The sequence below is a fragment of the Rhinopithecus roxellana genome, chromosome 15, assembly GCF_007565055.1.
Source record: "Rhinopithecus roxellana isolate Shanxi Qingling chromosome 15, ASM756505v1, whole genome shotgun sequence".
Taxonomy (NCBI): Eukaryota; Metazoa; Chordata; class Mammalia; order Primates; family Cercopithecidae; genus Rhinopithecus; species Rhinopithecus roxellana.
The window spans coordinates 99966858-99983584 of NC_044563.1; the positions used below are offsets into that span (position 1 = coordinate 99966858).

The 16727-nt window shown below is 36.3% G+C and overlaps 1 protein-coding gene and 1 non-coding gene across 2 annotated transcripts in view; both read left to right on the forward strand.

Moving 5' to 3' along the window:
* ARHGAP42 (Rho GTPase activating protein 42) overlaps positions 1-16727 on the forward strand; it is a 332212-nt gene that overhangs the window by 253788 nt on the left and 61697 nt on the right. The window contains exons 7-8 of the mRNA XM_010358477.2: positions 8742-8846; positions 12215-12344. Of these exons, the coding sequence (XP_010356779.1) occupies positions 8742-8846; positions 12215-12344 (235 nt within the window). The remainder of the gene's footprint in view (positions 1-8741; positions 8847-12214; positions 12345-16727) is intronic.
* LOC115893793 lies at positions 10297-10401 on the forward strand. The gene has a single exon (XR_004053846.1). It is a non-coding gene; the product is annotated as a small nucleolar RNA U13 (small nucleolar RNA).

The window sequence follows — 16727 nt, forward strand, 5'->3', positions numbered from 1 at the left end:
TCTTGTTATGACTCATCTGCCTTACGATTCATTCAGCTGTAAACTTGTGTATGTGTTGATTATGTCCTTTAAGCCTACTTAGTTGGACGTATGTTTTGTGAGCAACTACTACGTGCTATGTGTTTTCTCTGTGTTAGCTCACATAAATCCGTAACAGCATTATTATGAAGTAGTTGTTAGATGAAGAAGCTAAGTTACAGAAAGATTGTTGGTTGCCTAAGGCCACAAACCTAAAGTGGCAGATAGGAACCCAGAACCCAAATCTGAAGTCATGGTTTAGTACCACTTCCTCAGTGGCCGCATAACTCAGAAATTAATCCTTCCTGATAAGATTTGCTCTGGCCAAATAAAATGGATGATTAGAAAATTATATTGTGTAGTTATGTTAGTTCTTTAAAATGAGAAGAAAATAAGAGATTTACCTTTGGTAAGCAGCTACAGAAAGTATAATAGCTAAATGAGTTGGAATAAGATGTAATTTGGCTCCACATCTTACAGCTGTGCAAATATGGCAGATTTTACAAATTCTCTGCCTCAGGTTTTTATCTGTATATTGAGGACAAAAATAATGTGTAGTTCCCAGGATCGTGGTGAGGATCAGCTAGCACAGGTAATGTGTAGAGCTCTTGTATTGTACCTGGTACATCATTAGCATCAATAAGGCACCAGCCAGTGTGTACCTCACTTATACTGTGATGGGCAGATAGGAAAACAACACTTATGAATCCCTTTGTTAGTTGTGGCTTTAAAGCCCCATGTAGCTTTTTTAAAAACACATTTTAATTTTAGCCTTCTAAATATACGCGTAGAGTAAGTTTTGTAATAGCATTTTCATGTTACAGTACTCCTTTTAGATTCCATTATAGTCTTTTTGTATTAATGTTTAAAGTTAATGCAGAAAATGAAAATAAATCATCATATGAAAATTAAAATATAGTGCTTTTGGTGCTCTTCCCTTGGACTGCTAAATCTAATTTAAATTTTTTGCTGAAGAAAATTTTGCCTAATTTGCTAACATGTTTTAGCTTGTTATTATCAAGAAGTATACTATAAAATACTTTTTAGAGTCTCTGAATTTAAAAAGCTTACATAATTTTGAGAATGAAATGCTACTGGCTAAGTCTTTTTAAAAAATCCATCCGCTAGTATATAGATGAGCAGATTTTGAAAGGTTAACCTTTTGATGTTTTTTTCTTTTTCAATATAATCAATTAGCTTTAATTTAGTAAATCAAAGTAAAAAAAATAAGGTAGCATCATTGTTTTTTGAAACTCTGTAGGACTAAAGGTTAAATTTCTATCCTGTTTAAAATCTGTGGGTAATCATTCTTTGAAAATGAAACAGCAAAGCTTTTAAATAGAAATAAAATCTGCAATGGTTCATGGATAAATCTAAAGTTCAGGGTACTGTTATTGAAAATTGGAAATTTGTGATATAATTTAATGAATAGAATTTTATAAAAGTAAGAAAAATGCATCCTATGTGTTTGGTAGAAATCAATCATGTAGCTTCTGCTGGACTTTATCACCTTGCTGGTGACAGTAACTTCTCTATTACAACTGAGCTGTAAAGATAAGCTGGCTATTCACCAATGCCTCTGTTCCTTTACCACCAAAGTGTACGTCAGGCCTCTTCATCTGAATTCCCTCCTCTTGAATGCTCAGAAATCCATCTTTTCAGGAATTCCAATGATGTTTTTCAGTGCTAAGGCGATGGATGACCACGGCTTTGTTTTATTAATCAGTGCACATGTTTGGCCATTCATTCATTCGTGCTTCTGTCCTCCGATTTTAAAAGTAGTCTTTTCCAGGCCAGCATTGACTGGCCACTTTCCATTCTTGGCTCTCTTTTTATCTTCAAGTTTCTCATTATTTATTTGATTAGATTTGTATATGCTTTTGTTTTCTTGCCATGAACTCCCTTGCATATCTATGCATTAGACTTAAAGCAATCTGTAGTCATTTTGAAGATATCCTTTAAGATGTTTATCTCGAAGTCTCCTCCAGGCAGGGAATTGCAAAGACTACAGATTTAACTCACAGGCCTGACACTTTTACAGTGTGAAAATTGATGCCTTGACTTTGCCCTACTTTTCTAATCTTCTTAGAAGCTTAGATGGCCAAATGTGAAGAATGGAACTATATAACATTTTGATTTCTTATAGTGCATTATGGTGCTTTGTGTAGGGGAAGTATTTATTTTTATTTTTTAAAAACAACTTCAGGGCAGGCATGGTAGCTCACACCTGTGATCCCAGCAAGTTGGGAGGCTGAGGCGGAAGGATTGTTTGAGCCCAGGAGTTCAAAACCAGTCTTGACAACATGGCAAAACCCCACCTCTACAAAAATTAATTGGGCATGGTGGCATGCACCTGTAGTCTTAGCTACTTGGGGACTGAGGTGGGAGGATCACTTGAGCCTGGGAAGTCAAAACTGCAGTGAACCCTAATCATGCCACTACACTCCAGCCTGTGTGAAAGGGTGAGACCTTGTCTCAAAAAAGAAAAAAAAAAAAACTTCATAAAGATATAATTCACATACCACACAGACAACTCATTGAAATTATAAAATCCAAAGGGACTTTAGTATATTCACAGATATGTATAACAATCACCACAAAAAAATTTAAAGTATTTTCATCACCTTAAAAATAAACATCACATCTGTTAACTGTCTTTCCCAGTATACCCCATAACCCCTAATCCTGAAAACCACTAATTATTTTCTGTCTCTATTAATTTGCTCTGGGCATTTCATACAAATGAAATTATATAATAGATGACCTTTTGTGATTGGCTTCTTTTACTCAGATGCAGTTTTCAAGGTTCATCCATCTGAAAGCATGCATCAGTACTTCATTTCCCTTTAGGGCCAAATAATATTTTATTGTATGGATAGACCACATTTTGCTTATCCAAATATTAGTTAATGGATACCTTTTCACTATTATGAATAATGTTATAAACCAGCTGTCCCCAATCTTTTGTGGCACCAGGGACCAGTTTTGTGGAAGACAGTTTCTCCATGAAAAAAATTGGTGGGGAGGGAAGGGTTTTGGGATGAAACTGTTCCACCTCAGATCATCAGGCATTAGATTCTCATAAGGAGCACGCAACATAGATCCCTCACATGCACAGTTCACAATAGGCCTCCAGCTCCTATGAGAGTCTAATGCCAGCACTGACCTGATAGGAGGCAGAGCTCACCCACAGCTCACCCCCTGCCATGCAGTTGGGTTCCTAACCGGCCGCAAATGACCTTTACTGGTCTGCAGCCCAGGGATTGGGGACGCCTGTTACAAACATTCATGTACAAATTTTCGTGTAGATACAAGTTTTTCCCTCTCTTGAAGTAGAATTACTGAGTCATATGGTAACTGTGTGTTTCACCATCTGAGGGACTACCAAAATAACGGCACCCTTTGACATTCCCACCAGCGGTGTATGAGGGATACAGTTTCTCCATGTCCCTCACACACACTTGCTATTATCTCACTTTTTGTGTCTAGCCATCCTAGAGAGGTGAACTTAGATTTCACTGTGGTTTTGATTTCTATTTATCTGATGACTAATAAGTCAAGAATCTTTCAAATGCTTTTTGACCATTCATATATTTTCTTTCGAGAAATGTCTATTCAGTTTCTTTGCCTATTTTTAAACTAGGTTATTTGTCTTTTTCTTATTTAATTGTAAGAGCTGTTTATGTATTCCGCATACAAGCTCCTTATCAGATAAATGATTTTTGTAAATGTATTCTTCCATTCTGTTAGTTTTCTGTCAAGTTTCATGACAGTGTACATCAAAGCATGAGTTTTTAATTTTGATGAAGTTTGTGTATTTTGTTGTTGTTTGTGCTTTTGGTGTCATATCTAAGAATCCATTGCCAAACACATCATAGAGATGTCTTCCTATCTTTTTTCTAAGTGTTTCATAGTTTACATCTTAAATTTAGGTCCTTGATCCATTTTCAGGTAATTTTTTGTCTACGCCATAAAGTAGGGGCTTCAACTTCATTCCTTTGCATTTGGCTATGCAGTTATCCTAGAATAATTTGTTCAAAAGGCTATTCATTCTCCCTTGTGTGGTTGTACCATTCTTGTCGACAATCAGATGATGATAGAATATATGTGTATAATAGACTCTCAATTCCATTACACTGATTTATATGTCTGCTTTAGTGGCTGGGATGTGAGAAAAGACGATGGTTTCAGTTTACCCTTATGCCAGTATCACACTGTGCTGATTACTGTTGTCTTGTGTTAAGTTTTGAAGTGTTTTTTGTTGTTGTTGTTTTGTTTTTAAGATTTTTTTTTTTTGACTGGTTGGGGTTCCTTGCAGTGCCCTATAAATTTTAGAATCAACTTGTCAATTACCACAAAAAAGTCAGCTGAAATTCTGACAGATTGTGTAGAATATGTATGTCAGTTTGGGGAATATTGCCATCTTAACAATATTAAGTTATCCAGTCTATGACATGAGATGCTCTCCATTTATTTTGACCTTCCTTAATTTCTTTATACAGTGTTTTACAGTTTTCAGAGCATAACTTTTATACATCTTTTATTAAATCAGTTTTCCTAAGTAGTTTATTTTTTTAAAGCTATTGTAAATGGCATTGTTTTCTTAACTTTATTTTCAGATTGTTCATTGCAAGTGTATAGAAATACAACTGATTTTTGTATATTGGTCTTTGTATCCTGCAACCTTATTAAACTTGTTTATTAGTTATAATAGCTTTGCCCTGGATTTTGTAGGATTTTATATATATGAGATCATGGCATTTGCAAACAGAGATGCTTTTTTCTTTTTTCTTTCTCATCTGGATGCCTTTTATTTCTTTTTCTTGCTTAGTGTTTTTGACTAGAAGCTGGAACACAATATTAGAAGTGTCAAGAATGGGCATCATTATCTTGTTCCTGATCTTGGGTGGAGAAGGAACACATTCACTCTTTTATCATTAAATATGACATTAACTGTGGGAGTGGAGTGTTCAGTATTTTAACCAGTGATTGATTTCTTAGGAGAGAAGGGTTTATGCTTACAGTTCTTAGTGGTCAAAGATGGTTACTGAATTATATTTGACAACTAACCTTACTTTGTTGGTAAAGCTGGTGGACGGGCTCTGTAGAAATTGATTCTGTGGGTTCCATTAAACTCAAGAACAAATTCAGAGCATGACTGGCAGTGCTGCTCTAGGAAGATGGGATGTCTCTAGCACTTTGGGAATTTTAATAAGCTAAAAAAAAGAGGTCACTGTAATAATTGATTATTGTCAGTCAGAAAAGAGGGCAAGCATGTAGGAATGAATCACATCCTTGTAAAAGCATTCACACATCAATGGTTCTCAGTTTGAGCAACAGTTGTCTGAAATTACTGTATCTACCACTTAGAGGCTCTTCATCTCAGCAACCCCTTTTCTTAGCTCTTACTATTATCTGCCATTTACATCATCAGTGGTAACTTAAGTCTTGACACTTTTGGAAGTGCCACATCCATACTGCATTTAGTTAATTGGTTACTAATGGGCTGGGAAATTATGAATATTTGTTTTTTTAAAAGACTATTTATCTGTAAGTATGGCATCAGTTTTTCCAATTGGTTGGGCTATTGGAGTGACAAGTAATTTGGTTCTATACCCTTGGGAATAATAAAGTGCTATATGAGATTTCGCCAATGATAAAAGGAACTTTCTTAGTATTCAAACTATTCTGTCTATCTAGGAGTTTGTAGTTGTTATTATGGTTACTGTTATTATTTTAAATGTCAAATTTACTTTAGGGTAAACTGAAACCATAGTTTTTCCCTCACATCCCAGCCATTCGGACAGATTCACCAAAGAAAATGATCTGTGGGAAGTGCAATTCTTAAAGCCTTTCAGGCTGTCCTGTTCAGTTCCTTTCACTTCACATCTTGGAATTTTGTAGAGGATGAAATGAACTAGTATTCAAACCTATAAAACGTTTAACTTTGCTGCCATCTAGAGGCAGGTTTTTTATAATGCGCTCTTCGATAAACCCAAATGCTGCTTCCAAAGACGTGGAATAAAAAGGAAAAGGTGGATGGTTTTTTGTATATAATTCTTATGTGCCTTCTATAGGATTGTACATTTCCTAGTGAGCGCTCAGCGTGCTTTATGAGATTAAAAGATATTTGTCTGCTGCTAAGTGAATGTGAATTCTGCTAGAAGCTGCCAATGGGTTTATTTTCCTCTTGACTGAAGTTGGCTGCATATAAAATGCTAAGGATATGGAATAGTCTGAATAAGATGAGGGTAGCAGGCTCTTACTTTTTAGAACATGACTAAGAATTTAAAAGCAGAGTTTAGTGGGAAATATTGGTTTATCAAAATCTGTGTGAAAATACATCCATAAGAGTTTTGGTTAGGGCGACCCACATGTGGTTCAGTGAATCTGCAATCACGCAGCAGCCCTTCGCATGAGGGAGCGTCTCACAGGTAGTTCCCTGGAGTGCACCCAGCATCTTCTCCAGATGTCTAGTCTTTTGAAATAGAATACGCATTGACATTCCTTATCCAAAATGCTTAGGACTAGAAGTGTTTCCGATTTTTTTCATATTTTCGGATATTTGCATATACATAATGAGCTATCTTGGGAATTGGACCCAAGTCCGAACATGAAAGTCATTATGTTTCCTATACACCTCAAACACATAGCCTGAGGATAATTTTATTTTATACAATATTCTTAATAATTTTGTGCATGAAGCACAATTTCTATATATTGAACCACCAGAAAGCAAAAGTATAAGGTGTGGAATTTTTCACTTCTGGTATCATGACAGTGCTCTAAACATTTTGGATTTTGGAGTGTTTTGGATTTCATGTTTTCAGATTAGTATTAATACTTTAGGGCTGGAGCATCAAGCCATGGCATAGCAATTTGAATGTATTGGAAACTTCTGTGGCCAAAGAATCATAATTGACCATTTGTTAGAATTTTTAGCAGTGTTCTGGGTGTGGTTCTGAATGGTTTACTTCATGCTTCTGAAAACATCAGTGTGCTTTGTCTTTTTTCCATGTTCTAGAAACCAAGAATATTAGAAAAGATGGATCTCAGGGCATTCATTGTTTTATAGAAGATTTATCACAGATACTCTTAAAATCTTCTTTACAAGTTTAATTAACTTTTATACTGATGATGCTTTTAAAGCAGCACCTGCTTTGTATAGCATCCAGTTTGTAACAAGACAGTTTAATTGTGGATTAATTATAAATGGTAAAACATGAAACAATACTTCCCTAGCAACTTCATAAACTGTTAGTTGGATGTTTAGAAGACTACTGTTTTATATATATATATATATTTCAAAAGTATTTTCTTTTCTCTCTGAAAAACTCTAAATCTATATATGCAAACCTTGATTAAAGGTTTTTTAAATCCAATTTAAAAATTTAGCTGCAGTTTTGTTTATGCCATATTATATGCATTCAGGTAGACTATGTATTTTATTGGATAATTTGATATAGCATCATTGTAATCTATTGAACATTTAGGTTTGATAATAAGTGTTAGATGACGTAAAACTGACAGTGTAAAATATTTATAAAAGGGCAAATGCTACATTTTGGTGTAGTATCAGGACTGTTTGAACAAGAGAAGAAAAGTCCTTAACATGTAACAACAAAAATGGCTTGAAAATGTTTTCTGAAATGAACATGACTTTGTTTGTAGGAAGAAAAGGATGAGGTCATTGTTTTCAGATAGAACCAGTGTTTATCTGTTGGAAATCTTAGCACAGGGGCCTGATGCTCAGCTGAATCTTCCCTGCCTACCCAGACAGAGGAGGTGGCTGCATGTTATTTACATGAGAAAACGGTTTCAAATTGTGTTTCTTCCTTAATTTAAAATAATAAGTTACAGATAAGTTATGAGTGACTTTTCAAAAATGTTTTCTAACTTTATCGCAGGAAGAGGTTGTGGGAAAGATTAGGTTAGTATACAAGTCTGTGAAATAAAATCCCTGTAAATGAAATGAAAATGCTTAATTTTTTTTTTCCAATATAACGTTCCATATAACCTGTGTCCTATAATTCCATGGAGAGCCTATCTTAATTTATGGATAAAAACATAAATACACATATGAATTCGAGATTAGAAGGTTAGGATCATAGAAATTATAACTTTGTAAAGATTTTACTTTCTCGGAAATGAAAGACCCGTGTTATCTAGTTCAGTGATTTTGCTCACCAATTCCCTCTGAGTTCTTCCCATTCCTTTGCTAAAATGTTGTCTATTCAATACTCACATCAGTGCTGCCACCTTGTGATGCTTTTTCTTAATTTCATCTGGCCAAATTCTCATTCCTTCCCTTGGGTACTTCTTATCTGTGATTTACTGGTTTGCTCTTCCTTACATCGCATATCTTTTATCCCCTTGTTTAGATTAGAAGTTCTACCAGGGTGGGATCTATGCTATTATACTTTAGTCATTATCTTAGTGGTCTCTTCTGGATATTTCTTCAATGCATTTGAGTACCAGAATAGTTAACATGACAAATGTCCTTGATCAGCCTCAAAAGTTAAATTACTGTCTACCAAAAGGGAAATAAAAATCCTTTTGTGGTTTCTGTTTTATAATTGTAAATCTATTGCCTGCCTTGCCAAAGCCATTGAAAATGTATTAGTTTGAGGAATTATAATGAAATACAATTTTCTCCCTATTTTATATCATTAAATGATCATTGCAACACATTTTCATGGTTCTTTATCTCTTTATCTTTGCAGCTTTTGTCGTTTCTTCAGGGCTTATTTACTTTTTACCACGAGGGATATGAACTTGCCCAGGAATTTGCACCGTATAAGCAACAGCTGCAGTTCAACTTGCAGAATGTAAGAGTATACCTGTTCTTACTGTCTCTCAGCAAATCTGCAAATCTGATTTCACAGGGCAGCTAAGTTATAACCAAGTTAAACCTTGGGATCTTTCAAATACTTGCCTAAGTACAGTACAATTCAAGAATTAAGAAAAACCACTTTGGCCGGGCGCGGTGGCTCAAGCCTGTAATCCCAGCACTTTGGGAGGCCGAGACGGGCGGATCACGAGGTCAGGAGATCGAGACCATCCTGGCTAACACGGTGAAACCCCGTCTCTACTAAAAATACAAAAACTAGCCGGGCGAGGTGGCGAGCGCCTGTAGTCCCAGCTACTTGGGAGGCTGAGGCAGGAGAATGGCGTGAACCCGGGAGGCGGAGCTTGCAGTGAGCTGAGATCCGGCCACTGCACTCCAGCCTGGGTGACAGAGCGAGACTCCGCCTCAAAAAAAAAAAAAAAAAAAAAAAAAAAAAAAAAAAAAAAAAAAAAAAAAAAGAAAAACCACTTTATAAATGTATTAATTTTTTTTCTAGCTGCTAGTGGGAAATACACCCCACAAAACCCTAATCTTAGTTAGAAAAATTTATACTAGCAAATTTTATAAAAATATTACCCAGTTGGAGACACCTGAAAGTTTATTAACTTTTGCCTTCATCCAGTGTTCTTACTAATTTACTGGGTGATGCAGGATGAATAACTTTGGAGAGCTAATTTGCAGTATGGTGGCTATAGTTAATAATACTGTATTGAATACTTGAAATTTATTAGGAGTTTAGGTCTTAAATGTTCTCAGCATACACAGATGGTAACTGTGTGGTGATTGATATATTAATTAACTTGATTGTGGTAATTTCATAATGTATACATATATTAAAACATCACATTGTACATGTTAACTATATAATTTTTATTTGTCAATTATACCTCAAGAAAACGAGAAAAGAAAATACTGGAAATAAGAAAACAAGACCTTAGAGAAGTCTTTTTTTTTTTTTTTTTTAAGATGGAGTTTTGCTCGTCACCCAGGGTGGCGTGCAATGGCACGATCTTGGCTCACTGCAACCTCCGCCTCCCGGGTTCAAGCGATTCTCCTGCCTCAGCTTCCCAAATAGCTGGGATTACAGGCATGCACCACTACACCTGGCTAATTTTGTATTTTTAGTAGAGACAGGGTTTCACCATGTTGGTCAGGCTGGTCTCGAACTCCCGACCTCAGGTGACCCACCCGCCGCGGCCTTCCAAGTGCTGGGATTACAGGTGTGGCCCACCGTGCCTAGCCTGAGAAGTCTCATTTTTAAGAGAGCAAAACTTCTTTATTTGTGAGATGAAGGATTGTACTTTAATAACAAAGATCTCATCTTTCTCTGAAATTGAATATAAAATATGTGCTGTTTATTATTTGCAAATAACAGGTTTGAATGTGGTTTTGAGGCATACAAAATAACTGCTTTAAGACATAAGCGAGAGATCCTTTTGTGGTTCATGGGCATGGTGTCCGGGTGTTCACGCACATGTGTGAGACATGCCACCCTCTGAACCTTGTTACAATCTCAGCGCATTACCAGTCTAATCTGAAAAAAAAAAAAAAATAAGAAAAAATAAATACAAAATAAAAAGTTTTTTAAAAGTGAGAATTATTTCCATACAGGTCATCAATTTCTATCAGAATTTATTTTGTAAAGTAGTGTAATGGATCCTTTTAGTCTCTGATTGCATCATTATATAAATTCTGATGTTCAAATGCTGAGCAACACTTGCATTGACATAAAAACACACCCAAAAGGTGGGCCAACCCATTTCATATTATCAAACCTGACAAATAATGATGTCCTAATTGTTGAGGTTTTACTATAACTGAAACCCTGACTGCCAAGTACTATATAGCCCAAATCATTTGGAAAACCTTTGCTTAATTTTCTACAAAGTGTATGTTTTTCTGCTTATCTGGTTCTTGCCATTGTGGAAATGTCCAGTAAATAAAACTACAGAGTTAGAATGTCCCATAAGAAATGTGTAAGGGGATTTATTCCCTTGTGTTTTGAGTTTTGGCTTTTATTTAACTTAGATTTTCTAGCAGAATCAATTTCACCTTTAATTCTTTCTATTATTTTTCCATATGGAATGTATTTAGGCTTTTACAGTTACTATTAAAAGGGAAAATTATAAAAGCTGAAGTATCTTTATGATTTACTTTCACATTAAATAAAATTACATTAAGATTCCTAGGATTCAGGAATAGGAGAGAGGTAAGGAATTGGCGGAAAAATATTAGACCCTTATGTTTGAAAGACAAAAATAATGAAAGTGACAAGAAAATTTTGCTCATTTTGATATTTTTTTTTTCGATGGGGCATAAACTCCTTAGAGTTAGGTGATGGTGATTATTATATCTTCAGAAGCATATTTATGAGGTAATGCAAAAGAGGTATTCATAGAGAAAAGCCTGATTCTTCCTATAGCTTAAATAAACTTGATATAAAGTGAATAATCAATTTGTTGCCACAGAAGAAGTTAGAACTTGGAAACCTGTTGATTTTTATAAGTTAATTTATATACTCACCTCTTAACAATACCTGTGCTAGTAAATAAAGGTACATGATATTTCTTCAAAAATAGCCTTTGGAACTGTGGTGACAAACTTTTTTTCTTGACTTGTTCAATGCCAGATGTATCAAAAGTATATGAACTTATTTTGTTTTTTCCCTCAAAAGAAACTAAGTCCCTATATATCTGTTTTTTACCTTAGGTATTTAGGGAATTCAAATTTTATGTAGTGCATCCTATATTTTTAAAATTACCATAGTTTACCTTCTAAGTAATAATGTTAGAGTGTGAAAATAGGAAGAAAGTCTCTCACACACACACAAACAGAGAGATTCAAAGAGAAACATGCAGAAGGTCATTCAGAGAAGTTTTCACTAAATCGGTTCAAAATCAGACCTTGGGACCCAACGTCACAAAGATATAGATGTGGTGAAGAGTGCCAAAAGAATCAAGGTCATCTTTGTATGATTTGCAGTTTTGAAACATTTTTCTGGGCTAGTCAGGTGGCTCACACCTATAATCCCAGTGCTTTGGGAGGCAAACACATCGCTTGAGCCCAGGAATTTGAGACCAGCCTGGGAAACATAGTGACACCCCGTCTCTACAAAACATTAGCCAGGTGTGATGGTGTGTGCCTGTAGTCCCAGCTGCTTGTGGGGACTGAGGCAGGAGGCTCACTTGAGCCCAGGAGGTCAAGGTTGCAGTGAGCCATGATCGCACCTGGGTGGCAGAGTGATACTCTGTCTCAAAAATAAATAAAAACTAAACAAAATATTAGTCTGGGTGTTTCTGAAACTTGGTAGAAAACAATGACTGAAATTATTGTTTCTATTTACTTAAGACAAGGAATAATTTTGAAAGTACTCGACAAGAGGTAGAGCGGTTGATGCAAAGGATGAAATCTGCCAACCAGGACTACAGACCACCCAGCCAGTGGACGATGGAAGGCTATCTGTATGTCCAGGAGAAACGTGAGTCACAAAGACATAACTTCACGCCTCTTAAGACTTAGCCATCTATTAATATTTCCATGAGATGTGACTTGGTTAGTAGTATTTCCTTCAAGTAGGAGGACTCAAATTTCTTACAGCTTTATATCTACTTTCCCCCCAACCACAACCAAAGTGAGGGAGTTTTTCCCACATTTTGCCATCAGGATGTCTAAGTTGGCATATTGTTGAACTTGGAACTTACAGTCTTCACTCATACCATAACATGAGTTCAGTTTTATCATTTAATTGTGATGCTTAATCTCAACTTAAAGTTTCATGGAAAATTGCAAACCAAAGCCTTTATTGGGATGAATCGTCCTGCTGACTATAATAATAGTTTTACCCTCTGTTGGCATTATTTTATTTAATTTTGTGCCCTGTCAGTTTTCAGGTGTAACATTGGTAATCATGGTAATGCCAAATTGGCACTCCTTACTTCTTGAGGTTTGGAAATAAGTGCCAAAGCCAATAGAGCACGATTATGATTGCCTCACACTGAGGACATTTTTCTCTCAAAAATATTAAAAAGCCATTCAGACTTGTATAACTAGTTTTTTGTGCCTGTTACTTGTCATTAAGTGGAACTAGTTGGACTATTTTGACTACATTAACACTTTCAAACTGGATATGCCCTAAGCCATCATTCTTGTGCTGTTTTTGGTGAAGAAACAGTTGTGTGTGTTTCCAGCCCATCGTGGACCAATGTGAAAGGCTTTTGATACACTGTATGTGCAACATGATTAAGTGATGCTCATTTGTTGGACAGCAGGACACACACAAATTTGATTTGATCCAGCAGACTCTGCAAACATTTATTACTGCATGGACTTGATGATAGAGGAACGCCGGCTCAGGAGATCTGGGTTTTAGGATTTTTCTCTCTCCTAACTATCTACCTTGGCCAGTCTACTGTTTTCATATCTAAACATGATAAAACTAGTGATCTGCCTAGGTACTCTATAATTAGTGCATAATAAGTAGCTTTTACCCTCCCCCCAGTTCATGAACAATTACCAGTCCCTTGGCTTGTTAATAGGGTATATAGATTTCATTTAGGACTGTAAGGAAATTTTTATTCTTTTTTTTAAATTGTTATGTTTTTTTACTCAAGCTTGGAAAGGACTCTAAGGAAATTTTTGAATATTTATTTTAAATGATTTTGTCCAGGTTTGAAAGCATTCATGTGACAGTACATTGAAAGGAGCTCACATTTTCTACCAATAAAATATTTGGCCACTGGAAGAATTTGTTGCCAGTGAGGACAGTAAACATGCAAGTGGTAGAGGAGGTGCCATTCTTGGATTTTTTATTCATTGTAATCTGATTATATTTTGTTTCTTGAATATTTTTCTAGGTGTTACACACTTGCTGAAATCTTTGTGGGCACACAATATTTTATCCTAAACAAAAAACCTTTAGATTAGCTTGCAATATTATTTTGTACATAATATTCAAATATATCATATTCAGTCCTACTTGGTAGTGAGTGCACCCACTGGGTGGAACCATGGTTTGCCTATCTATTGTCAAGGTCTTGGACATTTGGGTCAGTCTATAAGCGTAGGCCCTTCAATAATTTGGTTGTTACATGGATGGACTAAGCACAGTGTTTTATGCACTTACCTGACGTTGGTATCTTTTGTTCTAAGATGCTTAACTTCTCTGGGTCATTCTAGACTGATGATAAAGCTCTTTGTGATACTGACCTCTCCTCTGAGTTTTTTTTTTTTTTTTTAATTTCTTGTAATGGCACCACCCACTCTCGTAGACTGCAGAAGTCAAGGCAATCCATCCTTAGCACCCAGTGTCTCCCTGGGACAAATCTGTCTATTCTGTATTCTTGATATCCTTTGATTCCATACCTTCTCTCCATCTCCACTGCCTTTGCCCAGATGAGACCATTGCAGTGACCTCCTAACTGTTCTCCCTTTGCCTCCAGGCTTGCACATCATCTAATGCATCTTCTACAGTGCTTCCAGCAGATCCTTCTAAAAGGCTTCTTCGGTTATGCCCCTGTTGTGATGGACCTTTAGCAGTGTCTGAATTGGAGGGTCTCACAGTTCAGTTCTCCTTATTAATACGCTCTTTGTTGATATTTTTCCTCCCCCAAGACAATTTCCATCTTGATTTGATCTGTATCTACCTGTATTATTTTATAGCTTTATTGGGTCTAATTGACATAAATTAATTGTGCCTGTTTAAAACATTTTTTGATAAATTTTGCCATATGCATGCACCTGTGAAGCCATCACTACACTACAACATAATGAACATATTCATCACCTTCAGAAGTTCTCTCTTGCCTCATTATAATCTCTTCCTCCTGTCTTTTCCCACCTATCATCTTCCCCTATTCACTTTGCCAAGGGATCTAAAGAAAAAGGAATATATGTATATGCTTTTGGAATTATTTTTATATGAGGAGCAAATACCCAAAGCCCCTTCTCACTTGGGATCTTTGAAAGTGTTTACAATAAAAACAATCTAACCAGTTTACTAAGATGTATCGATTGTGCACTTGCTATCACTGGGTAGATAAGTTCTTGTGGGGGACAAAAATGAGATAAATACTTGACTTCAAGTTTTTATTCTGTAGTTGAAAGCATAAGACACACTTACACAATTAGCAGCCAGTGATCAATGTCAAATAAATATCAAAGCCATAAATTGAGTGATAAATGGAGATGGATGTGATGGGGTAGGCTTAACTCACTGTTTGGACAGAGTTCCACTCTACCTGAATATGGGGTGTTTATGTTATCCACCTCAAGGCATGCATTAAATCACATTCTGCTAGACTTCAGTGTAACTGAAAGAGCCAGGGGTTCCAGAGTAAGTGCCCATATTGAGATTCCGTGCCTGTGCTGACCTGTGACTTGTGCCAATAGTTTTCTGAGCTCAGTCTCTCTTCATTTATAAAAGAGAGGGATTTAAACCCCTATCATACGTAAAATGTCTCTATTCTTTTTTTTTTTTTTTTTATACTTCAAGTTCTAGGGTACATGTGCATAACGTGCAGGTTTTTTACATATGTATACTTGTGCCATGATGGTGTGCTGCACCAATCAACTCGTCAGCACCCATCAAGTCATCATTTATATCATGTATAACTCCCCAATGCAATTCCTCCCTCCTCCCCCCTCCCCATAATAGGCCCCAGTGTGTGATGTTCCCCTTCCCGAGTCCAAGTGATCTCATTGTTCAGTTCCCACCTATGAGTGAGAACATGCGGTGTTTGGTTTTCTGTTCTTGTGATAGTTTGCTAAGAATGATGGTTTCCAGCTGCATCCATGTCCCTACAAAGGACGCAAACTCATCCTTTTTTATGGCTGCATAGTATTCCATGGTGTATATGTGCCACATTTTCTTAATCTAGTCTGTCACAGATGGACATTTGGGTTGATTCCAAGTCTTTGCTATTGTGAAGAGTGCCGCTATAAACATACGTGTGCATGTGTCTTTGTAGTAGAATAATTTATAATCCTTTGTGTATATACCCAGTAGTGGGATGGCTGGGTCATATGGTACATCTAGTTCTAGATCCTGAGGAATTGCCATACTGTTTTCCATAATGGTTGAACTAGTTTACAATCCCACCAACAGTGTAAAAGTGTTCCTATTTCTCCACATCCTCTCCAACACCTGTTGTTTCCTGACTTCTTAATGATTGCCGTTCTAACTGGTGTGAGATGGTATCTCATTGTGGTTTTGATTTGCATTTCTCTGATGGCGAGTGATGATGAGCATTTTTTCATGTGTCTGTTGGCTGTATGAATGTCTTCTTTTGAGAAATGTCTGTTCATATCCTTTGCCCACTTTTGGATGGGGTTGTTTGTTTTTTTCTTGTAAATTTGTTTGAGTTCTTTGTAGATTCTGGATATTAGCCCTTTGTCAGATGAGTAGGTTGCAAAAATTTTCTCCCATTCTGTAGGTTGCCTGTTCACTCTGATGCTAGTTTCTTTTGCTGTGCATAAGCTCTTTAGTTTAATTAGATCCCATTTGTCAATTTTGGCTTTTGCTGCCGTTGCTTTTGGTGTTTTAGACATGAAGTCCTTGCCCATGCCTATGTCCTGAATGGTACTACCTAGGTTTTCTTCTAGGGTTTTTATGGTATTAGGTCTAACATTTAAGTCTCTAATCCATCTTGAATTAATCTTCGTATAAGGAGTAAGGAAAGGATCCAGTTTCAGCTTTCTAATTATGGCTAGCCAATTTTCCCAGCACCATTTATTAAATAGGGAATCCTTTCCCCATTTCTTGTTTCTCTCAGGTTTGTCAAAGATCAGATGGCTGTAGATGTGTGGTATTATTTCCGAGGACTCTGTTCTGTTCCATTGGTCTATATCTCTGTTTTGGTACCAG